Source organism: Ovis canadensis, chromosome 1 (assembly GCF_042477335.2).
Source record: "Ovis canadensis isolate MfBH-ARS-UI-01 breed Bighorn chromosome 1, ARS-UI_OviCan_v2, whole genome shotgun sequence".
Taxonomy (NCBI): domain Eukaryota; kingdom Metazoa; phylum Chordata; class Mammalia; order Artiodactyla; family Bovidae; genus Ovis; species Ovis canadensis.
The window spans coordinates 148,049,284-148,076,117 of record NC_091245.1 but is presented as its reverse complement, the minus strand read 5'-3'; the positions used below and the strand labels follow the sequence as shown (position 1 = coordinate 148,076,117).

Here is a 26,834-nt window from a genome sequence, read left to right as displayed (position 1 = left end):
TGGCCTCATGTCCTCCAATCCACCTTCTATATCCAAAGATCAGAATTCCTGTACGACATGCAAGACTTCACAACTGGCCTCATGTCACTTTCTCAGATTATCTTCTACCCTGTGCGTTTGTTTCACACTCAACAAACCTCATACAATAGCTATCAACTGCAGAAAGATATAGACAAGCAATTAGAATGCACTGTGATGAGGATTACAATAGAGAAGCTTACTTAATAATGCAAAGTAAAGGAAAAGGAGGTGACCTTAATTAGAATAGGGTTGGATTGCAAAGGAGGAGTTGGAGAAATACTAAAGGAAAACTAATGGGACTATTCCTTTTTTCCCCCTCATCTTTTATTTCTACTTTTTGCCTCTGGCTAGGGAATTTTCACTCCACCTGCAGAGCAAATGCTGACATTAGTAACATTTGGTTGTAGCCATTGGTTAGCAATCAATTCTGATATGGAGACTACTTTATGTTAGGGACTTTGTTATTGTTGTTTAGTCACTAAGTTGTGTCTTAAGTCGAAACTCTTTTGCGATCCCGTGGATTAATGTACTCTGTCAAATTCTTCTGTCTATGGGATTCTCCACAAGAATATTGGCATGGGTTGCCATTTCCTTCTCCAGGGGGTCTTCCCAAACCCGGAATTGAACCCGTGTCTCCTTCTTGGCAGGCAGGTTCTTTACCACTGAGCCACCAGGAAAGAACTCATGTTAGGGACCACTACTCACTGTCTTTATCCTTTCTGCCTCTGGTTAACAGCCTGGCATCCAACAGCCACCCAACTCTGGGTACTATTATTTGTGAATAAGTGATTCAAGATTCATCTCAAAACTCAGCTTCCAGAATTGAAAGAGACACATGTACCCCAATGTTCATCGCAGCACTGTTTATAATAGCCAGGACATGGAAACAACCTAGATGTCCATCAGCAGATGAATGGATAAGAAAGCTGTGGTACATATACACAATGGAGTATTACTCAGCCGTAAAAAAGAATTCATTTGAATCAGTTCTGATGAGATGGATGAAACTGGAGCCGATTATACAGAGTGAAGCAAGCCAGAAAGAAAAACACCAATACAGTATATTAACACATATATATGGAATTTAGGAAGATGGCAATGACGACCCTGTATGCAAGACAGGAAAAAAGACACAGATGTGTATAACGGACTTTTGGACTCAGAGGGAGAGGGAGAGGGTGGGATAATTTGGGAGAATGGCATTCTAACATGTATACTATCATGTAAGAATTAAATCGCCAGTCTATGTCTGACGCAGGATACAGCATGCTTGGGGCTGGTGCATGGGGATGACCCAGAGAGATGTTATGGGGAGGGAGGTGGGAGGGGGGTTCATGTTTGGGAACGCATGTAAGAATTAAAGATTTAAAAATTTTAAAAATAAAAAAACTAAAGAAAAAAAAAACTCAGCTTCCACAGGCCTGCCCCAGCCTTATTTGGCATACATGATTATCCCTTTCTGTATGCAAGTTATTATTTTGTACATGTGCTTAGCTAGGGCTTCTCATACTAAATTGTGCGTGTGTGATTTTCGGTTTCTACCTCCCACTACTGTGAGTTTCCTGAATCAGGGATCAGATCCTCCTTATTAACTGTGTTTTTGTTTCTTTTCTTTCATATTCCTTTTTATTTATTTTTAAATTGGTAGAAAACTGCTTTACAATTTTCTGTTTGTTTTTGCCATACAACAATGTGAATCAGTCATAATTATCTATGACACTGCTAGGTCATCACAGAGTGCCAGGCTGGGTTCCCCGTGCTATTTAGCAACTTCCCATTAACTATTTCACACATGGTAGTGTATACATGTCAGTGCTACTTTCTCAATTCGGCCTACCCTCATCTTCCCCTACTGTGTCCACAAGCGCAGTCTCTACCAGGCTCATCAGTACCCTTTTTCCAGATTCCATACATATGCATTAGTATATTATATCTATTCTTCTCTTTCTGACTTACTTCACTTTGTACAAGAGGCTTTAGGTTCATCTACCTCACTGCAAGTGTTTTTGGTTTTTTCATCTCTTCTGCTTTCCTTCCTGGCACTGGGTTTAATAGTTCTTATATATTTGGAAAAAAAATGTGTGTTGAGTAAGTTCTCTATTATGAGATATTAAAACAATAAAATGAAATCTACATAGCAACATAAGAAGTACAATCGCTGAACCCTTGATTGTCAGAAATAAAAGTGATTAAAAACAGAAAGGTGACTTCTAAAGTTTTTGTTGTTTGTATTTCAAGAAAACTTTAAATCTGCATAAGTCAAATCAAGACATAAAAAATTCCATAAAAGCTTCTGTAAATTATTCAGTGTTTATATCATGAATAACAGAGTATAAATATAGAAAATATTCAAAAATATTTTTTCAGTATTATAAGATTTTCACATCAGAAAATACAAAACTGTAAATAATATAACAAGAAATCATTTCAGATATAATAATTACGATACCAAATTACTTACAAGTTTTATGTTATCTGAGTTCAAGACTTTATAAATGTTTAACAGCATTACTTTTCTCTCCTCAGTTTATCAGTTCAATTTTATTATTTTCTAACTACAGCCTTTAAAATGCATATTTATAAGCCCTGTAATAATATTTTCTTGTGAAATGCACATATCTGTTCCCTGCTCTCCTGCCCAGGAATTGTGTGACACTAACATAATTTGTTATTGATACATGTTACATAAGATCATGTACATACAAGTTTTATTCTTAAAATAGAGAAAAGGGTATGTTTTTAACTTCCTATTTCAGATGTGAACTTTTAAAAACAAGTAAAATAAAAATGATATGCTCTTATATGGGAACTGTAATCTCATGGAAGCAAATGAAGCCTTTTGGAGGGAAAGAAAGATACAGAGAAAAAATATGGAGGTATGATTATGTATGGGGTTCCCTGGTGGCAGGTTTCATCCCTGGGTCAGGAAGATCCCTTGAAGAAGGAAATATCAATGTACTCCAGGACTTTTGTCTGGGAAATCCCATGGACAGAGAAGCCTAGTGGGCTACAGTCCATGGGGGTCGCAAAAAAAAACAGTTGGACATGACTTAGACACTAAACAACAAAGCTTATGTATATAGTTATATGCATGTCCATCGACCTGTGTATATAATGCAAAGATATATATGCATAGATATATGCATATATATATATATAATGTAACTTTTAAAAAAGGCAAATGGAATCTTTTTTAGGAAGCAAATGTGATAGAAAAATTTCTAGTTAGGAAAATTAATCTGGAAACCTCAAAGACAACAGTAGTATAAAAAGAAAAGGAGATGGAGAAAAAAATTACAAGCCTGTGCACAAGATCGTTAAGCAAAACAAGAGAGAAAATAAAACCATTGTTTAAATAAACAGATATTTTAATGCCTAAGTACTTCTAAATAAAGGAAAACTTGGAAAAAAATCTGCCTCTATTCTCTACTTTGCAGTTTCAGTCAAAAGCAATGGGTGACCTAATAACTATGAGGAAAACGGAGCACTTAGAATTAGGAAAGAGTATCAACATTTTTCTACCTTAAAATCAATTAACACTTCAACAGAGGAAAACAAACTAACACTTGTGAGATGTTTGGGAAAGAATAAGGAAACTGGTCACATTTAAAGACCCTTGAAGGAAATTTTCTACCTTAGAAAAGGTTTGTTACAGAGTGTGCATTGACTTGAACCTCTCTTATTGTTCAGACTCCTAAATTCCCATCAAAGCTGATGATTAAAGTTCTACACACTGGCCAGATCCCTACAATTATCCCATTGTGATGGAGCTCAACAGTGGGCTCCCTGCTATGGCCAGACATCAAGTCATTAGAGAAATGCGAGGGATGATGAAGAAGGTTATTTTAATTTCCTTTTCAGCCCTTCTCAGGAGTGCCTCTTTAGTTCACAGAGCTCTGGGTTACTTGCTTTCAAACTAACAAGCAATATTATAAATGGAGGCTGCATTATCATGATTGCAGACAATCTAAGGCACTTGATGGCCAAGGATTCGAGGTCCTCAATATGTGCCGTGTTGTATTTATCAGCTAAAAATATATAGATGCAGCAAACAATAAAAGGGGAGGGGGACAAGGAAAGGCTGGCAAGGGGGCGGGGAAAACAGTAAGAACACAGCATCAAGACAAAAATGCATGAAAGAGACAGCAGTATAGCCCTGGTCACTTTGTTGGTAGATGAAACATTTTTACCCATTTTCTTGCTGTTCCACTGCATAGTGTTCCAGCTCTGTGCCCGGAAGAGGCTGGACTGGGGGAGGAGGTAGTGGAACATTGGCCCAGGTCGATCCATTGTTTTTCTGTGGTTTAGAAGAGTTTTTATTTTTCTTCTTTTTTCCACCTTTCCCACCTGAAAGTAATAATATATTTATTCAGACATACTGAATATCAGAAGAAACAGAGTACATCAGATGGGAAGATGCATTTCTGTTTTCAAAACACCACAATCAGTATGTTACAGTTGTTAAAAGCTATAAACAATGAAATGATATGATCAGGAAAACATTTTTATAAATCACTCAAAATGATATTGTTTCTTTCACAATGCATTAGTTGCAGAGCTGAATACACAAAAAACATGGATGCAGCGGCAAAAGCACATGTATTGACTTATTCACATTTGCTGCCTCCACGTTTTCATTGTTAGACGAAATAATGGGCCATAACAAATTCTTTAAAATGTCAGATTTTAGTGCGTTTATAATGCTCTTTTGCATAATCCGTCTCAGTGGAAAAAAGCAGTGTCTAAGGATACAGGCTAAACTTTTTCATTAGAATTTACTCAATTTAATTAATCCAGGAGAGTAACAGTTTTCTCTCAAAAGTAACTTATAAAAATCAATCAACTACAATCTGGAGGATACTTGTAAATCTTTCACAATGATATGTTTTATAGAATTTTTAACTAATGAATGGCACAATTATTTTTTGCATATAGTGAGTGGTTCCCAGATGTCTAAGTATAACATATCTTAAAATACCAAATATGGGGAAAATGAATGGAAATATAGTAATCAATTTCAGTATTGTTATAATACAAATGAATTCATGCACAAAATATGAGCAGAAAGTAACTTGGCAGCATATGAGCCATATCTGGGATTACCAGAGCTTAATGAAATATAAAGTTTTTCATTTGTTCAATGAAGTACTTTTTACTGCTCCAAATTAAGTACATCAAGTTTCTTCCTAAATGGACCACAGCTGGATGCAGAAATGTGTACTGCTTGAGCAAAAGATACTTTAGGGGAATGTAGGTAACTTCTGTCATTCCTACGGCAGTCAATGGCTATATATATATATATTTTTAAATGGTATTGACCCCTTGAACTATATCTTCCTGGAACTAAAAGTTATGAGTATCAATAGCGGGACTATCTAACAATAGAGATATCACTAGAAATTTGCCTCAACTCTATTCTTCTATCAATTAACCAGCATCAGCCAATTCAGAAAATTATGAAATTTAACAATAACTTTGAGTGCCAGAAAGCAATGAAACTGTAAACTAGATATATACCCTATTGCTAAATATGAAATTGCGTCTGTTTTCTAGGTCATGTGTACATATACACATACAGAAAAGAGCATCTCTGAAAACTAAGTGCTTTCACCCTTCCTTTCACTTTTTATCTTTGGCAGAAAAAGTATTAAGAGAAAGGAGAGCAGGTAACTTCTAGTTTGAGAATAAGAGTTGAATCTCTGGGCTTGAAACTAGTTTCTCATTTACTTGATAAGTTACTCAATAGATATCACCTCAATTTCCACACATAAAAAAGACATAAAGTGACTACTTGTTTGGGTTATTTTGAGTATTATGAGATAACATATAAAGGATTCACAATGTACAGAATGTTCAATAAATGGCAGTCATTCCCATTCTCTTCCATCTCCTCCAGCGCAGCACAAACTCAAGTCTGCCTGTTTACAAAGCCATCCTCCAGCCCCATTGAGAATCCCAGAAATAGTCCTATGCTTAGGATAAAAATAATCAACCTAATTGATTAAAGTTTGTAATTTTTGTGTTTACGGTAGGTGAGCCTTAATCCTTTGTCTCTTTGTTATTTGGTGGATAACCCACCAAAGTCATAAACAAAGATTGTATCTTTCTTGGTATTTTCAGAACTATGTCTCACTTCTTAGAAGAACAGGGTGGGTATGTATTCTTTGTAGTTTTTCCCTGTTGTACCTCTTATTCCTTATATATTTACATGCGGACCTTTTTTTTTTTTTTCACTTTTTATAGCACTTTTAGAACTGTCATATGATCTCCACCAGACCTGAGTGACAAAAATAGGGAAGTTTTTACATCTCCATTTTATAGATGGGAAAATAGAGGTTCTTTCTACATTTGTGCATATTCACATAGTAAAAGAACAAACAATTTAGAATGCAGTAGCTTTAGTGGGAATTACAATTTCTGCAGCTCTGAACCCAGCTCTGTTGAAATTCTTCTCCAAGGTCAAGAAAGCCATTACCACCTCTTACTGACAACTGACTTAAAATTGTGCTGGGGAAGCAGAGCTGGTTCACAGAGGGAATTTGTGAGGCTCTCCATCCAATGTCCACTTTCCCCTCTTTGGGGGAAATTTCTGCTTTCTCATTGTGGGTACTTTTGGTAAGACTATCGATCAGCATGCTTTGTCTTCTCTAGAAAGAGGTAAGAGGTGGGTGCTGAGCATAATAGTGCCATATGATACAAGCTAAGGAAATTAAATTCTCTGAGATCCATATCTTGAGCTAAGTGAACCCAGTTTGTTGCTGTTACTTGCAACCTAAGATCCTCAAGCATTATAAGGTGAGAACTGTCTGCATTATGTATTTAGTCATCACACATTTTGATGACTTGCAGACGTATTTGACCCATTTCTCTTCAAGTGAAAATGTAAATATTTGAATTTACATTTATTCATGCTGAACAAATGATTTCTATGTAAAAAAATTGTGAAAACAGCTTATTTTCAAATTAAATTTAGTCTTTTAAAAATACTAGTATATAAAAATATTTAGTTATTACTACTGATGCTTGGAGAAGGAAATGGCAACCCACTCTGGTAATCTTGCCTGGAGACTCCCAGGGACTGAGGAGCCTGGCAGGTTACAGTGTATGGGGTTGCAAGAGTCAGACACGACTGAGTGACTAAGCACACACATACTACTGCTGCTGCTGCTGCTAAGTCGCTTCAGTCGTGTCCAACTCTTTGTGACCCCATGGACTGTAGCCTGTCAGGCTCCTCAGTCCATGGGAGTCTCCAGGAAAGAACTTTGGAGTGGGTGGCCATTTTCCTCCTCCAGTGGAATATTCCTGACCCAGGAATTGAACCTGTGTTTCCTGAAGCTCCTGCACTGCAGGCGTATTCTTTACTGCTGAGCTATTGGGGAAGCCCTATTACTATTGATATTGTGCTATATATTCGTGCATATATATAAAATTATGATTACAGAGATTATTTTGAAAAAAAATTGAGTTTCATATTTTTAATGGTTGGTCTTTTTAAGAGGAGTGCTAAGAAATTATATATTGAATAAATTATTATATGAGTGCTTCAAAGAGTGAGAAATTCACTCAGTTCAGGAATGTACAATTTTGTTTATTACCATGATTATTTTAAACTGGTTTCATTAACACTGTGCACAAATTTAAGAAAATCTTCTGAGTCAATATCCATAGGGCAGTTTGATCTTAAATGTAAGCTTTAGGATACATATCAATGATTATAAGAATAAAAAGAACTCTAATATTAAATTCAATTTGACTAAACTAAGAAGAGAACAATCATGTCAGTCTTGTCTCTTAAAGAAAGCTTTCTATCACCAATTTAAGTAATTTTGTATTCAAATGTAGATGAAGTAGTTAATATAAATCTTAGTATATATAAATGTCACTCAAGAGATTAATGGATTCAAAAATGTAGTAAGCACTATTGTGAATCATATTCTGCTTAGAATTACTCAAAAGGTAACTTTTAAGACTCAATGGTAATCAACATATAAGAATATTTAATGATGGTTTCACAAAAGGTCTTTTACAATCCATGACTTATAGTATATAGACTTCTAAAATATATATATTGATTGAGACTTGGCATATTTTGAATGATATAAGCCTAGAATAAATTATTTTTTAAATTATTCAGTACAATTATAGGACTCATCATAAATAAATGACAGTACAAATGACACTTCAGGTTATTCAGAAAAATACCTTTATATTACCAGGCCATTTAAATTTGTAACAGATGTTTAAAATTTTCTGGATTCTATAATATATCCAATTCTACCAATAGGTAAGGAGAGCAAATGGCTCATTTTGGAGAGAAGAGAGAACATTAACACGCTCAGACTGAAAGGTTTCTATCTCTAAGGAAAGATCATTTAGTAAATGTTACCCTAATGATATAAAAGAGTTAACTATTTATGGCCTTGATACCTCATAACCTATGACATATCTCAATACACTATAATCTTTCACTAAGTAACTGAGGTTAAAAAACTTCATAAAAACAAATAGACTATCAATAGTATAAAATAAAAGAAAATAAAGTCATGGTATCAATCAGAAATGAGCAGAGAAAGTCATCAGTCATACACAATGTATAAATTAGAATGTCTACAAGGATCTCCTCATTTTAGAGATGAGGATCCTTGGGCCAACAGATCACTGATATTCATTATGATAGGTACATATTTCTTTCCAGTAAAATGTGTTTTTCCCTACAGTGCTATTTAATGCCTGCATTATGGATTGTTAGTTCAGCTAATGCATCTTGAATATATATTAAAATTTACAGCATAAAAAATTACCAATATAAAAGACTGTTTTTTTTTAAGAAATTAAATGTAAAGAATAGTGTCCCATATTAACATTTCTGTTTAGCATGGTATCAGGATCTTGCTCTAAATAACATCATCAATACATAACACAATATTTTGGAAAACTTGTCCAAAAATAGGAAGTCACATCACCAGACTCTTAATATTATGAACAATTTCCAAAATCATTTGCATTCTAGTTGAATATGGTGTCCATGCCATGGAGCTGATTTTCCTATGTGATCATTTTATTGCAAAGTTCTCTTGACTCTTAAGTGGGGTTCAAGGCAGATCAAACTCACCTACTCCTTAATAATCAATATTTAATAAAATGGCATTATCTTTTAGTAAATACAACCTTGTACAATAATACATAAAGGCTGATGATGAATTTTACCCTCCTCCACCCCCCAAACTTGATTTCATTAGGATAACCTCCTACTGTCATTTGAGAGATACATGTCTGACAGTGAGTTGTGAGCCAGTACTTCTTCATGAGTGTTAGGAACACAGGTCATATGCTGGTGACAAACAAATATTTCTCCTTACTTTGATGAGACCAACCTGAGAGACTGCCACTCCTCTCTGAGCTGTTGTGAGAGCTGGTGGTGCTGAAATCCTGTGACTGGTTGTGTGGCATTCTATTAGACAATCCCTCAGCCAATCGGTAGTCAGGGATGTAAAGTAAGGCTAAGGGTTAAAGGGCAGAGGTCATAGTGGCATCATGTGATTAGTTCACAGCACAAGCCCATGCAGAACATGCAGTTAGCAATTCAGAAGCAGATGTCGTAGGACAGTGGAGGAATGTTTTGTCTATCCTGCCTAATGGAGGTCGAGATGGATTACTGATCACTATTGAATAAAGAGCTAAAAGGATGAAACCAATTGGTGTTGCTGTGTGGTGATAGCAACAGTGGTGGTGGTGGCGGGGACTGTGCAAGGTACTGAATACATGCCAGTGTATTTTTTTAGTTTAGGTAGTGAACCTGGTGATGAATTACTAAACCGAACAACAAATACTACTTTCTATCTCATGCAAAAATGATATGAAAATAACTCTTCTGGGAAGTAAGAACTGGACTTACCATTGTTACCTTTGTTCTGATCGGGTAGAGAATAACCAAATCCCATCAGGTCTGTTTTTTGCTGAATTGAGCTTTTCCACTGTGGATCAGGCAGATCAACGGCCAATTCATGTATGCTATTGGAATGCAATATCTGTGTCGTGGCATATGGGGTAGCCTGTGTTATTTGGCTGGAACTATTGTAAGTGGTTTTGGTTGTGAAGTCAATGCTGCTATAAATGGCTCCATCTGAGAGCATTGTTGCCGTTTTATCCCCTTGGCCTGGAACTGGTGGCAGCACATCTGTGGTGAACATAGGGAAATGAAACAATTTAATGATGCACAGGAAGCCCAAAACTATCAGGACTGAAGATGAAAAATAAATGTGTCATGCTGCACGTTTGCATTTCAGCTGAGATGGGCTTCATGAGCCAATGAAGGGTAGATGATGTACAACCGTCGCCAAGCTATCAGCCTTGGTGACAGGCAGGCCTACTGCTCGTCCTTCACGTCTCACTGCTTAACACACCCTATCCCCCATTTTCTTCAACCATGAATGAGAAATTTAGTGTATTTCACTACTGAAAAAATGCTTTCAGTTGTTCATTCTGGTTTAGAATCCATGAAATTGTTAGCTCATTACAGAAGCAATGGCAAAAGTGAATCTACAAATCATGGATGAAAAGCATCTTTTTCCACTTTATCCCAAGAGACATGGAAAATAACTGCTGAAATAGATGCAAAAGTTTCCAAAATTACACTCTCCAAACTATGAGGCACTTTTTACTGAAGTTTCTACTTGCTGTTTATCTGAGTTGATTTCACAGCTCCAGAAATGGAGTGTAACTGATGGTAGCAATTTTTTTTTTTCTTGGATAACAAAGGAAGATTTTCATGAATAAGTCATTTTCACAATACAGCAGGATTTAACTACAGAAAAAGCAATCTGGGTGATCACAGAGTTTAATTTATGCTACCAAATCTTAGAAGTGGAGAATTATAGTTTCAAGTTGTAATACAGCAAGACTAAAATTAAACTTCAGGAAAAACACTGAATATCAATCAGTACATTTATCACTTTGGTGTGCTAAATTATCTTTACATGATGTTTTTAAATTTACAACTGCCACCTCTCTCCTAAGCACTTATTTTCCTTCTCAGAATGAAGACAATAGAATCTAAAAAAATACAAAAACAAACAAACAAATAAAACCCTTACTAATACTCTTTTTAATCATGTAGAGTTAAAAGTGAATATATATTATGCTACTTAATAATTGATGTTCTGACAGTCACATTTCACAGGACATGAGTTCATCAACCCTCTTCATTTCATTACGGAAAATTTTCAGCTAGTTATAGTACTGTAATAATAAACCAAATGATCTCAGTAACAAAACCAGCTTATTATCACAAGGAGAAAACTGAAGTAGTTATAATATCCTAAAGCTTTTAGATTCTATGATCTCTAACAGCGCTTGAAATAAGGATTCTTGTAAAAATATTAATTTTGCTTTTGCATTTTACAAAAGCTAAAAATGATCTTCTTTAGCAACAGTAACAAGACATTTAAAATGCATTTTATACACTATAATCACACACTGTAGGTTCTTTCTGAAGGTTCTGAAGTCTGAAATTCCAACCCATTTTACAAGTATATATGTTATATATGTTACTTTTTAAATAACTATTTAAAATAGTTAAACATGTTCATATTTATAATACTTCATCAAGTTGTGTAAGTAAGCACATTGTTTTCGGATTCAGAATTTTATAACTACTTTCTTGCCTTTCTTGTTTTTAGCTGTAAACTGATTAGGAAATTTGATGACAAAGATATATATGTTTTATTCTAAAGCATCGGGTCAGTATCATTTTTATTCTCTGAGATGCTTGATATTTAATAACATATCAAAATTGTGAAAGTAGCTCCTTCACTCTAGGGAAGTTTTTTGAGTTTTGCTTCTGCCCCCTCTACCATGTCTTTCACTGATGAACTGGACAGATACCCTTCTTCAACACTGACCCCAACTTCCCAACATCGTGAATATGAGGTTCTCCAAAGCTTTGGATTTAGATTGTGAGTTACTGCCAGTTTTTGAAATGGTTGTGTGTTCACATGTTTTAAAATGGAAAAAAAAATACAGTATGAAAATCTAATCCTTCATATTCTATGCCAACTAAAGCTATGGTTCTAGAAATAGAATCTCTCTCAGCTGGATGAAATTAGCCTTCAATTCTAAGTGCTTCTATATTGATTTGGGGGCTGCATATTTCCTTCAAATGTTATTTGCTCACTCGTACATTTTCAAAAAATAAATTGAATTATGTCCCAACATTAAAATACTAGAGGCTTATACATTACTACTTGCATGTGGGGAATTATCCTATAACATCAGATGATTTGGAACTCTGGGCCAGTCTTCCTCCCAGGAGCCTGGACTTGAATAGGTGCTGCCATCTTTAGACAGGACTTTTCATTTTCCACTGTACACAGTCCACATCCACCCCTTCTTGATACTTTAGGTTATCTGACTGGCATTTGTTAACGTTTGTGTCTGAAACTTATGATTTATAGAAACCCTTCTCTCTAATCAGAATTACTCACAATTTCATTCTTCAGTTTTCCAGCACCCTAGTTACACATGTATTTCTTTTTGCCTGGAATAATTACTTCCATGAGTGATTGTCTCCTTCACTGTATCTTAAGTTACTTGAGGGCAGATTATCTGGGATTTATGTCTTTCCATAGTTCCTCATCTAATTCTTTTTTTAATTTTTATTTTTACTTTATTTTACTTTACAATACTGTATTGGTTTTGCCATACATTGACATGAATCCACCACGGGTGTACATGCGTTCCCAAACGTGAACCCTCCTCCCACCTCCCTCCCCATAACATCTCTCTCATCTAATGTTTTGTAAAGAGTAATTACTTAGTGAATAATTAAAGGGCATTTTTATAGTTTGTATTGTCAAAATGAATACATGTGATTATTAGTAACTTGATTATTCAAAATAGTATTTTCATTACCTTTAAGCATGCATTAATAAACATTTTTAAAGGAAAAAAATGTCAGTATCCATGGTTATTCCTCTAAGTGTACTTGGTAATACAATCATACATGTGAATCCTACCTTAAGAATTGCAGAGTGGTGTAAATAAAAGAATATAGGCTTTAAAATCTGTTAGATCTGGATTCTACACATAGATCTCAAATTATTCACCTTGATAAACTTTAGTTTCTGGACCTCTAAGATAGAAATATGATTATCTATGTCTTACACTTACTACATTTATTGTGCAAAGGAAATGGAATTTGTAAAATGTCCTGTCTTTTTAGTAAATGCTTAAAATGCTTATCACACTGAAAAGAGATACAGTTAACTCTGCAAAAACTTTGTCACGGCCTTGAGAGCGACCTGTAAAATATTTTCATGTCATGAAAATGAAGTGGAAATGGAAAAAAAAAAAAAACCCTTGAAAATCTTCATAAGTATCCTTTGGCTAAATTAAATCGAGACATTTTAGAATGTTAATCTAATCTGCTAGAAACGGAAAAAAAAACCCCACTTTCTCCATCTTTGTGTATTTATTTCTTGATATAAAGATAGAATGGTGTGTTATTCCAATACAAGAAAAAAGGCAGCTATTCCTTGATTGATAAAAGCTTTATGAACAGAATTTCAAAATCAGTGGGCAGGGCAGGGAGGAATGTTTTGATTTCACGATAAAACTATGCTTGGGCATATAACTATCCAAGGTAAAGTAACACCTATAATTGCAGGGCTCAGAATTCTGACACCTAGGGGAGGCAGCCACTTTCAGAGAGTCTGGGCAACTGAGAATCTAAATAGGGTGGACTGAATTACAGAGGGTAAGTAAGATGCTGAGTAGTCATACAACTTACGCGAGGGAGGGCCCCCTTTTTCAGTTAGTACTGAATACAATGCCGAGTTGTATAATAATTAGTAACTTTATTATTTAAAATACCATTTTAAATATATCTAAACATTCATTGGTCTTACATTCATAAAGAGAAAAGGCCAATATCCATGACTGTATTCTAAGTCAATATGTTTACACACTCATACATGTGAAGTCCACCACTGAGGTTTACAGTAAACCCAGAATACTTAGCTTAGTCCTGGGTCTCCTACATTAGTTCTTCCTAGAAGTACAGAAATCCTTCAGTGGATTCACACAAACTTTCTTAGATTACAGCACTATTCTCCTAATTAATCACCCAAATTTTTCAATCTATCTCTGTCCTGCACCCAGTAGCTAGATGGATGATTTAGAACAGCACTTACATTCTAGAATTCTCCTCTTAAAGTCCATTAATGGCTTCCAATCATCCTCTAACAAAGTTTAAAGGTTTTGTGTGGCTTAGAAAACCCTCCTTCTGTATTTCTTAGCACTTGTTTGCCTTGCAATTGATACTCAAGTCATTAGGAAATTCATTCATTTCTTAAAGAGGTCAATGTTTCCCTTACTTTCTGAACCTTAAGACACAGTAAATTTCTTCTCTACACACTTTCTACACACATTTGACTCCCTACCGTTCTTTCATGTATCAGCCTAAATAATACTCCATGCATAGCACCTTCCTCCTCCCAGGAGACAGCTCTTTCATGTGGGGTACTGGCAAGGTACCAGTCCATTTGCTGTCTGCACACTCTCATGCCAATGGAAAACTCATGTATCAGCTGCACTAAATACTGGGGCCTGAGACTTTTCCAGTCCCATCTTTCTCTAAACCCATTGCTCTCCTAGTGATTAGATGAAAAGGTAGAGAGGGGAACTGGTGATTTTCATAATAAGTCCAATTCTGTTTTCTTTATAAAGACCTATGGAGAGGACTCTAGTATCGAATTTTGAAGACCTTAGCACGTCCCCTACTTAGAATATTTTTGTCTTTTCTTTGGGGTACAAATGATCAATTGTAGAATTACAGAAAAGCTGTCAACATGTTGTTATACATATTTAAGTGTCTACCTCTTATATGATATTTTTTACTGTCTGCCACAGGGCCGGGTCCACAGGACACACTCAGTAAATATATACTGAATGATAATCAGAGAAGTAAAATGACTGGTTCTAAATCATAAGCCCTGTTTGGCTGTATAGTTCCTGATTTAGTAACCATGTACTGTGCTCAGTCACTCAGTCATTTAGACACTTTGCGACACCATGGACAACAGCCCACCAGGCTCCTCTGTCCATGAAGTTTTCCAGGCAAGAATAATGGAGAGGGTTGCCATTTCCTTCTACAGGGGATCTTCCAAACCCAAGGACTGAACCCAGGTCTCTTGCATCTCCTGCACTGGCAGGCAGATTCTTTACCACTGTGCCACCTGGGAAACCCTTAATCATGTACTAATAGTATGAAGAACAAAATGCATTATGAATAGTTACCTTCTTGGTTAGTAATAACATCCTTAAAAGCTCAGTTTTACTCAAGGTAATAGATACCACAGCTTTATAATAAAATATTTAGCAAATGTACAGAACTATGAATAAATGTACTTCACTAAATTCACTTATGGAAGAAAATACTTTTGGGTATGCCTTTTTCAAAACATCCAGGAAAGCCAAGAAAACAAATCACAAATGACAGAATTACACAACTTACCTCCACGCCCAAAGTTCGAAATCTCATTTGGGCCACTATTGCTATTGTTTACTGGCAAGCTCGTGGCTGGCCATGAGTCAGCAAGCCATGGATAATTGGGATCACCAGCATTTAGAAGACCTGGGCGGCTAAAACAGGGATTAAGTAGAAATCAGTCCGTGGAACTCCATGAGAGATTTGCACATCTGTCTCATGAACTACAGTGGATTAAAGAATTTAAGATTTTAATTCACTTTCAAATGAAAATCTGGAGGCTCTCAAGAATTAAGCAACTTTGGCAATTCACTAAGGCTCTGTATAGATCATCCCTGTCAATGGAAGCAGAAGAGTCCTGCCTGGGATTCTGCTGACATCCAAATGAATTCAGTTGTCTTCCCTGAAACTGGTAGCAACTGGTAACATAGCAGCATCCTGAAACAAGATCTAATCATAAATTGGCACCTCAAGGGAACAATTGCTCAGAATGATGGCTTAGTATCAGCCATTTCCAGGACTTTGGGCTATTGCTCCTTCAATTCCTGCAGCTCCCATATTTATCTGTCCCCTATAGGCTGTAACCCCTGTTACGAGCCCTCATGGTTGATTTAGAGGCAAGGAACTTAAGGGAAATAAATGAAGAGTATTTATACTGTTCCATCAATAGTACATTTTCAGGTTCTCTAAATTTAAAGTGTTAGGAGAATATGAAAGCATTTTAGGGTGATAAAAGATCCACTGAGGTCTGATCCAGTATGTGCATATCGTCTATGAAGAAAACTTCTTTTGCATCATATTCAACAAAGAATTCCTATCTTTAATGTAAAAGCGGGATTCTGATCCCTTTCCAGATTATTACCATACTTAAAAAGATATAGCAACATCTATAATCATTGTACTTTTTTTTTTCCCCTGATAGACCCTTGGTGATACAATCCTTAAGAGAAACACGTGTTTCTATGGAGACTGCAAGAAGAAGATCCAACTGCTTTCTGGCTACATCCACCAGCTCTCATTAGACCTAATCTCTTTTTGCTAAAATATTGATTAAATGGGAGAGTGGAAGTTATTACCAGAGCCTAATTACAATCTCCATATCAGCAAAGGGAAAATAGATGAGGATATATGGGTTTGTTATCAGTTTTTATCAATTTCAGTTGAGTATCCAAAGTTGTGGAATCCAGTCCTATCAATCTACAGCCTATTCATCATCTATGAATCATTTACTTTGTGATCGATTATATGTAATTGTTCACTCACAGCAATTTGGTGAGAACCAATAAGGAGCCTTAAACAACAGCAACTTCATTTGCTAATGTCTAATTAATGCAATAAACATCCTGCTAACAAATGAACACATTCCTTGTGATATTTACTACTAATTTCTTCAGGGGCATCTGGGAGATATGAAACATCTGGACTTGATTCCTCTAAAGTGCACAACAGATCATTAAACCTTGTTGTAAGCTGTTTAATTCCTTCTAGAATTCTCAGACTTATAAGTGATCATTTATTACAATAATTGCCTTTTACTATGTAGTTTCCTCAGTCCTGATTAAAAATAAAAATAAAAAATCTCCTTGGTATACCTTCCATTGCTCATTAGTCCTCCATCTCCTCTTTGAAATGTAACTGTAAAAGAAAAAAAAAAAAAAGAAACACACACAAGTAGTCAATATTAATTACAATTAACAACAACTACATATTGGCCCTTCGTTTAGAGCTGAAGCCTCTGGGAATTATAGCAAAATATAATTAACATAATTGCACAGATAGTAAGAAGCAGTGGTTTGGCCTAAAGCAAAGCCATCATTTGTTCCAACTTTAATGAGACATCTAAAAATTCTCAGGCCAAACACACGATTAAGTCAAAGGGGCAATTTTTATTTGTATGTCAGTTGGTACATATATGGTATTGGAAGATTGACATGCATTAACAAAGAATTATCACATCATGACTTTTAATGCTAATATACAGGTGTCCTAATTAGAGGGCATAATGCAAACTGCACATAATAGAAAGTGAAACAGGATAGTTCAAACAGGTAATATCCTTCTAATAAAAGCAGTGAAACAGGTACAGATTGATAATTTATTCTTCTTCATCACAGGTCCTTTTAGGGACACTGAGAAGCACTATGCGTTGAAATACTATAATTACTGTATTATAGACATGAACTGTAGTGAATAGACAATATATAATGTATTGAACACTTTGCTTCATTTTCCAATCCTTACAAAATGAGATTTTCAACTTATTGAATATATTCCCATTGTATGTAATGATTATACAACTTAAGTCCTTTTTAAAACTATGGAACATATTAGCAACACCAAAAAGCAGCCAGTAAAGCCAGAGCTGGAGAACCCACTCCCTCTGGTCACTAGATTTCATTCCACAAAGCTAACAACACGAAAGCGGGTGTCAAGGATTCGCAAAGAAGATAAATATCAGTTTGGGTCCATTATCTCTTACCCACAATCTTTGCAGTTAAGTTTGTTTGGAATTAAAATGCTTCATATCTGAAGTAGGTAATAAGATGCACACTGCAGAGAGGGTCTGAGACAGCAACCATATTCAAAATGATTAGTTTTTCAATGAGATGTGAATATTCACAATTAGTGGAACAAAGTCTATACACGACTTTATATTATTTGAGGTCAAATTTTGCCACTAAATTACTTAACTAGAAAATCATTGGGAAAAATTTGGTGTTTAGAAGTTTATGGACTGCACAATTGCAATTCTGACCAAAATTAATATGCATCAGCTAAACTAGTCCCTGGGGATGAAGGAAAAAATACCATTTCACAGCTGTGCATTCAACATATCCTATCTTTGGAAGACACTGATTATATTTACTATGATTACTTGGTGAGCAAAAGTGAAAATAAAATTTTATGAATTGATTCATATTTTTAATGAACTTGCTTTTTAAAGTATACACTTAGTAGATACTTTCTCATTTGGATAATCTCATAATTCACCTGTTTCTTAAGTTTGAGCTAATAAGTACGATCACTTTTTAGATTTTATAAATTTCTAAATGTAGTTCCCCAGTCCTCTCCCTAAAGTTGTCTAAGAACATATCTATTCAGTTCAGTTCAGTTGCTCAGTCATGTCTGACTCTTTGTGACCCCACGCACTGCAGCACACCAGGCTTCCCTGTCCATCACTAACTCCCGGAACTTACTCAAACTCATATCCATAGACTCAGTGATACCATCCAACCATCTCATCCTCTGTAGTCCCCTTTGCTTCCTGCCTGAAATCTTCCCCAGCGTTTGAGTCTTTTCTAATAACTAGTCAGTGATTCCCATCAGGTGGCCAAAATATTGGAGTTTTAGCTTCAGCATCAGTCCTTCCAATGAACACCCAGGACTGATCTCCTTTAGGATTGATTAGTTTGACCCCCTTGCAGTCCAAGGGACTCTCAAGAGTGTTCTCCAACATCACATTTCAAAAGCATCAATTCTTCAGCGCTCAGCTTTCTTTTTAGTCCAACTCTCACATCCATACATGACCACTGGAAAAATCATAGCATTTACTAGATGGACTTTGTTGGCAAAGTAATGTATTTGCTTTTCAACATGCTGTCTAGGTTGGTCATAGCTTTTCTTCCAAGGAGCAAGCGTTTTTTAATTTCATGGCTGCAGTCACCATCTGCAGTGATTTTGGAGCCCAAGAAAATAAAGTCTGCCACGGTTTCCACTGTTTCCCCATCTATTTGCCTTGAAGTGATGGGACAAGATGCCATGATCTTAGTTTTCTGAATGTTGAGTTTTAAAGGCAACTTTTCACTCTCCTCTTTCACTTTCATCAAGAGGCTCTTTAGTTTTTCTTCACTTTCTGCCGTAAGGGTGGTATCATTTGCATAACTGAGGTTATTGATATTTCTACCAAAAATACTGATTACAGCTTGTGCTTCATCCAGCCCAGCATTTCTTATGATGTACTCTGCATATAAGTTAAATAAGCAAGGTGACAATAGATAGCCTTGACATACTTCTTTCCTGATATGGAACCAGTCTGTTATTCCATGTCCAGTTCTAACTGTTGCTTCTTTTCCTGCATACAGATTTCTCAAGAGGCAGGTCAGGTGGTCTGGTATTCCCATCTCTCTCAGAATTTTCCACAGTTTCTTGTGATCCACACAGTCAAAGGCTTTGGCATAATCAATAAAGCAGAAATAGATGTTTTTCTGGAACTCTCTTGCTTTTTCAATGATCCAATGGATGTTAGCAATTTGATCTCTGGCTCCTCTGCCTTTTCTAAATCCAGCTTGAACATTCTGGAAATTTTCGGTTCACATACTGTTGAAGTCTGGCTTGGAGAATTTTAGCATTACTTTACTAGCAGGTGAGAGGAGTGCAATTGTGCAGTAGTTTGAGCATTCTTTGGCATTGCCTTTCTTTGGGATTAGAATGAAAACTGACCTTTTCCAGTCCTGTGGCCACTGCCATATTTCTCTTATGGCATCATAATTAGGCAATATCATCATCACCCAAAGGTTTATCAAGAATATATGAGGCAGTGCTTTCAGAAACATCTTGTTGGCACCTAAAGTATACTGCTTTGTGAAGTTTTCAGGTATTTTCTCAAGTGCATTACAAAACAATCCTGACAGCACCTTTGCACCTGCCCAGGACTGGCTATGAAGAAGATGAATACTGATCACTAGTCTGCTTTGTGATGGACTCCCTTAAGTGTTGGGAATCAACAGTCAGCTGTATGTCCATACCCCGTTGGGTCCCTTTAATAACTGTTTTTAACAACAACAAAAACAAGCTGATCTGAAACAATTATTGTAAAAAAATCACTGGTGACATTAAATAAATGTCTGATCAGTTTGGAAAAACACAAAATGTGAAAACAGTACAGCTAATTAACTTTCCATCTGAAGTGACTTTCTAGTATGTGGTTTTTTAATGGACTATCAAATGATTATTTTACTCTGATAACAGAAGGCTAAGATAATGTTGTGACTATCGGCAGACATGAATGGGCTACACCTCCAAATGTGTTGTTTAGGAGATATGAGAGGAGACGCTGAGCATTTTTAATTTGGATGCTCTTTTTTCCTTACCTAAATTTTCTGTTACTGTCAGAGCAAAACATAATATTGGAAAAAAAGAAGACAACTGAAGTCAAGGACAACTGAACAAAAATTAAGTTGTATTTAACTTTATGTACTTACCAATGTTAAATTTTTCATAAACTGTAAATATTAAATAAGATGCAACACTCAAAATCTTATCCAAAGATATCATTCAGATGCTAGTCAGCAAATGGAAAGTTGATCAGCATCATTAATCATTAGGGAGATGGAAATTAAAACTACAATAAGATGTTACCTCATACCTGTTAGGTTGGTTTCTGCACAGGAAACATAAAATAAACATTATTGAGAAGATGAAGAAATGAAACCATTGTGTACTGTTGGTAGAAGGTAAAAACCATTTTACCCTCGGTTGAAAATACCATGTTTGTTTCTCAAAAAATGAAGAATAGAATTACAATAAGACCCAGAATTTCCACTTCTTGATATATACCCAAAAGAACTGAAATCAAGATATCAAAGAGATATCTGTACATCCATGGTCATCACAGCATTATTCATTGCAGCTAAATGTGGAAGCAAACCAAGCATCCATTGATGGATGAATGGATAAGTGTATATACAGATGCAATGGAATATTAATCAGCTTTGCAAAGGAAGGCAATTCTGACATATGCTAAAACTTGGATGTACCTTGAGGACAGTATGTTAAATGAAATAGGCCAGTCACAAAAAGACAAATACTGTAAAAGTCCATTTATATGAGGTACACAGAGTAGTCAAAATCACAGAGACAGAAAGTAAAATGTTGGTTGTGATGGCTGGAAGGAGAGGGAAATGGGAAGTTGTTGTTTACTGGGCAAAGGTTTTCAGTTTTAAAAGCTGAAAAAGTTTATGGAGATGGATGGTGATGATGGTGCACAATATCATGAATGTATTTAATGCCTCTGAATGATACACTCAAAATGGTCAAGATAGCAAATTTCATGTAATCTGTATTGTACCACAATAAAAAGTTGGGGAAAGAACATTCAAACACTCATTGAGGCTTATTTACAGATGTGTTGGAGTATGAACTCTATAGTATGGTCCATATTTACCAACTGAGTTAAATGTTATGAATGAAAGAATTTTAAATTTCAGAACATTCAAGACATATCCATTGTCTACTTTTATATAAATCATTAAATAATTTCAAATCTGCAAATAGATTGTCAAAAATAGTTCTTAAAGACATTTATGTTTGTGTCTCTTCATACCAACTATACAGAGGCAAAAATATAGTCTTTATATAAATACATAATTGACTTAAAATGGCCTATGGACACAACTTGATACATATGAAAAACTTCAATTTTGTGTGTTTCTATCAGGAGAAAACAACAACAACAACAACAAACCAAACACCCTTACGTAATAAAGTTGAATAGTTGTCTTTTTTGAAGCAAGGGAAAAAGAGTATACTTTTTCTGGTTTCCTTTTCTTCCCATGCTCCAAAACTTTTAGATTTGTTCCATTTTGAAAAGCAGACCAAAAGTAACTGAGTTCTATTAGACCGTGAGATTAAAAACAGATGAGAAAGGATAAACAATTAGGTCTCCTAAAATGGAAGTCATATTTGGTGTTTTGATCAACATTTTGTTTGTGTGTAGAGACAGAGAAACATAACAATGAATGCCACAGCAAATTTGAAAGCTGTTTTGAAGTAGCTCTCATTTCACAGGTGATGAACTGCCTTAAAGCTGAAAGGAAGAGGGTAGAGAGGGTAAGTGGTTGAACAGTCTTATTCTATCACAGTTTTGATAATCATAGTGTAGTAACTTTGTGCTTGTCAAAATTAACTTTGAAATAAGTGAATGTGTTTTGCCAGGAGTTTCTGATAACATGTAAAATTGAGAACTTTGAAGGGAGTAGCACAGAATGCATAGGAGTTTTTATTGCTAAAACTGACTAGTGCTAAGGCTTCCAAAAAGCTCTACAGACACCTCACTCTTAACTGTTTTAGAAATGCATTAAATATTCTGAATTTATTGCAGCATTTATGAAAGATAGAAGGTAAAGAGATTTTGCAAGTTCAGATCATATACAAAGTACTTCTACTATTATCTGTCAGGATTAATCCTAATCTCATGCCTGCTAGCACTGAGGGGGAAGGGAAATATAACTACATGGAAAATTGACATTTTGAGGTAAGGAAGCTTTCAGAGTGCCTATCTCTAGTAGGCCACATTTTCCTACTCCAAATGGAAACTTTAATGTTGCCAGCCAAGCCTCATTCCCTTGCCTGATAAGCTATTTCTCAACTATGAATGTAGATTAATCCTCTTTTAATAAGCCTTAACTCAAGTCCAGATAATCAGAGTATAAAAATGCCATCAAATCTTTTAGCTGTCTTAGGATGGTTTTGTCAAATAATTTCACCAACGGTTTAAAACCTATGCATGAAGTGTTTGGTATTTCCTAATTTGCTCACTCATTAAATTATTTACATTTACTGAGTTTAATCAAATCTGTCATCCTCAGAGGTAATATTCATAAAATAGAACTCACCCCTTTAAAAACATGAAAGTTAGTTTACTTCCATTAAAAAGTTGATAACTTAAAAATTATTGATAGAAATACGACCAGCATTAGTTTGAAAAGCATCATGCAGGCTTCATGAAGATCATAATATGACATACAGAATCCTTGTGAAAGCTGCATGGCTCTATTCAAACCGTATTGTTCACTTTTCTATTCACAAACACCATTAACACATATAATCAAACATTTTCTCTAGATTCAAAAATCACCTAATATTTTCTGCCAAAATGTCTTCATGATTCTATTTCATCCTATAACAACTCAGGTAGTGAATATTTTTGGTAGTCAGGAAGCTCACATGCAATGGCAAGAACTGTTAGTACTCAATGAAGATCAAGATAAATAACACTGCATGTTATTCTAGAGAAAAATAAAATGATTTCATGTAGAATATGAGGGGAATACGTTTCTCTTTCTAGTTGCCCATCTGAGAGCCACCAGCAAACCTTGTGTCTGAAAAATTTAAACAAGAATAAATAGGAAAAAACTGAAATAGGAAGCTAGTAACTTTGCCCTGGGGAAATCGCCATGTTCTGCTCTGTAAAGAAGCAAAACTTTACATTCAGGCCAAATTCTCCTCTCAGATCCTTTCGCTATATAAGTTTATATTTGATTCCTGACAGTTGCTTTTACAATCTAAGGTGTTGATCCACTAGTATTCTATGATCAATATGTTAACTCTTTTGAATCATAAGAAAAAATATCAACACTGAATAGCATGTCATTTTTTTTTTACCTTTCTTCTAAGCATTCAAATATAATTTTCCATATGGAGATGGAGAGTCAAAGATTAACACGATAAAAGTCAGTGGGTGAACTTTTGCCTATAGAGTGAGTGGAAGGCATCCTGTGAAGACTTGGGTTTTCCATTCTGCAAAGGATTTCTTCTCCCCAATAGTTAAAATCTTCCTTATGATGGTTAAAATCTACTTGTGATACTAAGAAGACTTGGAATGAAGTAGAAAAGGCAAGTACTGAAGTCAAATCCAACCTACTTTTCAATTCTACTTGGGAATTCCTGGGTAGCTCAGTTGGTAAAGAATCTATCTGCAGTACAAGAGACCTGGGTTCAGTTGCTGGTTTGGAGAAGGAAATGGCAACCCACTCCAGTATTCTTGCCTCGAAAATCCCATGGACAGAGAAGCCTGGTGGGCTACAGCCCCAGGGGTCGCAAGAGTCAGACACAACTTAGCGACTAAATCACCACTTTAATTCTACTTAGGATCAGCATTATTAAAATGCATGTTTCTGAATTTATATGAATTGCAACAGATGTTGAAGTAGAATCTAAGATCACATTTGGGGTCTAAAGCAAATGAAGTCATCTTTTGTTATAAATTAAATACTGATCCCAATATAGACTTATGTTTCTTTGAAAAAAATTATCACTGGTGTCATAAATCAGTAAGAAAAATTTGAAACTATGTAGATATTACTGTGTAGTAAAAAGTGGAACTCATGTTCTGAGTAAAATTATATTGCTTTAAGCTTACCAGTTTTGCATTTCATTCTTGTAAAATTGTAAGATTCCCACAGAAATTTCTGTGAAAACCAAAATACAAACAGAACCATTACACATAGACTGCTATCTCGATAACTTCTATAAAATACTTCACAGAAAATTAGCCCTGTATGAAATCTTTGTGCTCTTAAAACAGATCATTAGCTCATATATCAAATATCAGAAATTCAAACATGATAAACAAATACTACACTAAGCATGCCTATTTACAATCCGCATTTTCTTTAAGCTGTAGAAAGACAAGAATATAAAAATTCCAGAAAGTGGAGGTTAGGATATTTATGGGGGGAAATGAGTAGAGAATATTACCAAGTCAGATATGCAGTGCTGAGTACCTGTAGTGTGGATTTTCATTTGCTTCTCACCTAGAAGAGAACAGCAGTTGCTGGAAGGCAAATTTCCAGCTGAAGGTGAATCCATTCTGAGAGTCAGCCATCTATCAATTAAGGATAAAGGTTCAGAAAGCCTGCTCTGTGGCTTGGCCTGATTCCAAAATATCTGAAGGGCATAGCACCTTCTGAGTTAGCAGTTCTTCAACAAGCAGATGGATATCAATCACAATGAGAAATGACAACAGGAAATGTGCTATTCTTGTCCAGCTCAAAGACCAACAGATATTTTCCAATCAAATGTAAAGAACTGCTGTTTTTAAAGAGAAGAAGAAAGAAAAGAAGAAAGGCTCTCTGACATGATTTTACAAAAAAACATAGCTACTAATTATGAGAGTAATGCTATTTGGAAGAAGTGAATGAAAATCCTACAGAGGATAAAACTGCAACACTCCAAATATGGCACTGAAGTGACGAACACTGTCAGTCTATTATGTTCACTAAAGTCAAGCAAAGAGATAAACACAAAAAGTCTTTGATTTATATGAGCATGTCACAGAGATGAAACGGAACATGGTGAAAGTAAAAATAAAAATTTTTAAAAAAAGAACATGGTGACTGACTAAACAGACAGGTAAACGGACAGTATCTTCAAGGAATGAAAGCAGGGGACTGGACTGCAAAACAAGAAGTAACATCAAAGTCTCATTCGTGTTCATAACTCTGACACTCAGCAGTCATTGCCCAGCATCCCTTTCCAGGAAGAATCCTTCATTGGCAGGGTGATAAAGCACTCAGATGACAAAGCATAAGGAAGCACGCATCAGCAACCAATAAGAAATGAGAATGGCACAGCAATAGCAAGTCACCAAGTATGGAAACCCTTCTGCAATGAATACACTAACTATCTTCTCTAGATCTAGGAATATATTCTAACCAGTAACTAACAAACATTTCTACAAGCTATTGTCATGAGCAGCAAATGTGATCATCAACTGATCATATTTAAATACTATTCAATAACAAGAAAAACAACCAAATGGATGTTGTTTGTTTCATTTTGAACTATTTTCAGAAGCTTAGATGCCTACAAGTTATAGCAGCTGATAAGCTTAATAAGTAACGAAGCCTCTGTCAAAATCACTTATGAAGACATATATGCTTTTTATTAAAGTAAAAATTAGAAATAGAAGATGAATAAAATATCTCAAAGATTTTTAAAGTATATGTAGGACAATGATAAATTAAAACTGTTCCCTTGAAAATTCTATAAAATGTAAAGTATTTGTGAGGCAGTTTTTTTTAATCATTGTTAGAGAAAGAACTTAAAATGAATGCAATTCAAACTTTAACTGAACATAGCTTCATTATCGAGGTCATTTTTCACTCACTGATGATAATTTTCTCTTTCTGCCTTGGATACATTTTGAAGGCCATTACTTTGGACATCCTTAAAATTCCTGTTCTGGATTCAGAGAAAACATTTTTGCAAACAAGTAGAACATCTAGGATCTTATTTTTCTTCTCTTTCTTTTGCTTCTGTTTTTTTCTTCTTTCTAAAATGCTCATTGGTCACTTTAAAATAGACATTCTATTTAAGTGACTAGTAAAACAAATCATGCCTCATCAGTTTCATCAATCCTGAAATTTTTTGTTTGGTTTGTATTTTCCATTTGGGATACATTTCCCTTTGTAATCTGTATTGTAAATATAAAAAACTACATTTCAAATCTTTTCTCTTTTTTTCCTGAGCATTTTAGGAATGCTCTTGCCTAAACATACTTCTCAAAGATCATGGTGTCATAGTTTGCAAAGTCTATGTGTGTGTGTGT

At 35.3% G+C, this 26,834-nt stretch overlaps 1 protein-coding gene across 1 annotated transcript in view; it reads right to left on the bottom strand.

The window, feature by feature from the left end:
• ROBO2 (roundabout guidance receptor 2) overlaps window positions 1-26,834 on the bottom strand; it is a 665,634-nt gene that overhangs the window by 35,826 nt on the left and 602,974 nt on the right. Inside the window, exons 19-22 of the mRNA XM_069578659.1 lie at window positions 17,098-17,140; window positions 15,533-15,660; window positions 9,917-10,198; window positions 4,212-4,368 (exon numbers count right to left, since the gene is read on the bottom strand). Coding sequence (XP_069434760.1) covers window positions 4,212-4,368; window positions 9,917-10,198; window positions 15,533-15,660; window positions 17,098-17,140 — 610 coding nt within the window. The remainder of the gene's footprint in view (window positions 1-4,211; window positions 4,369-9,916; window positions 10,199-15,532; window positions 15,661-17,097; window positions 17,141-26,834) is intronic.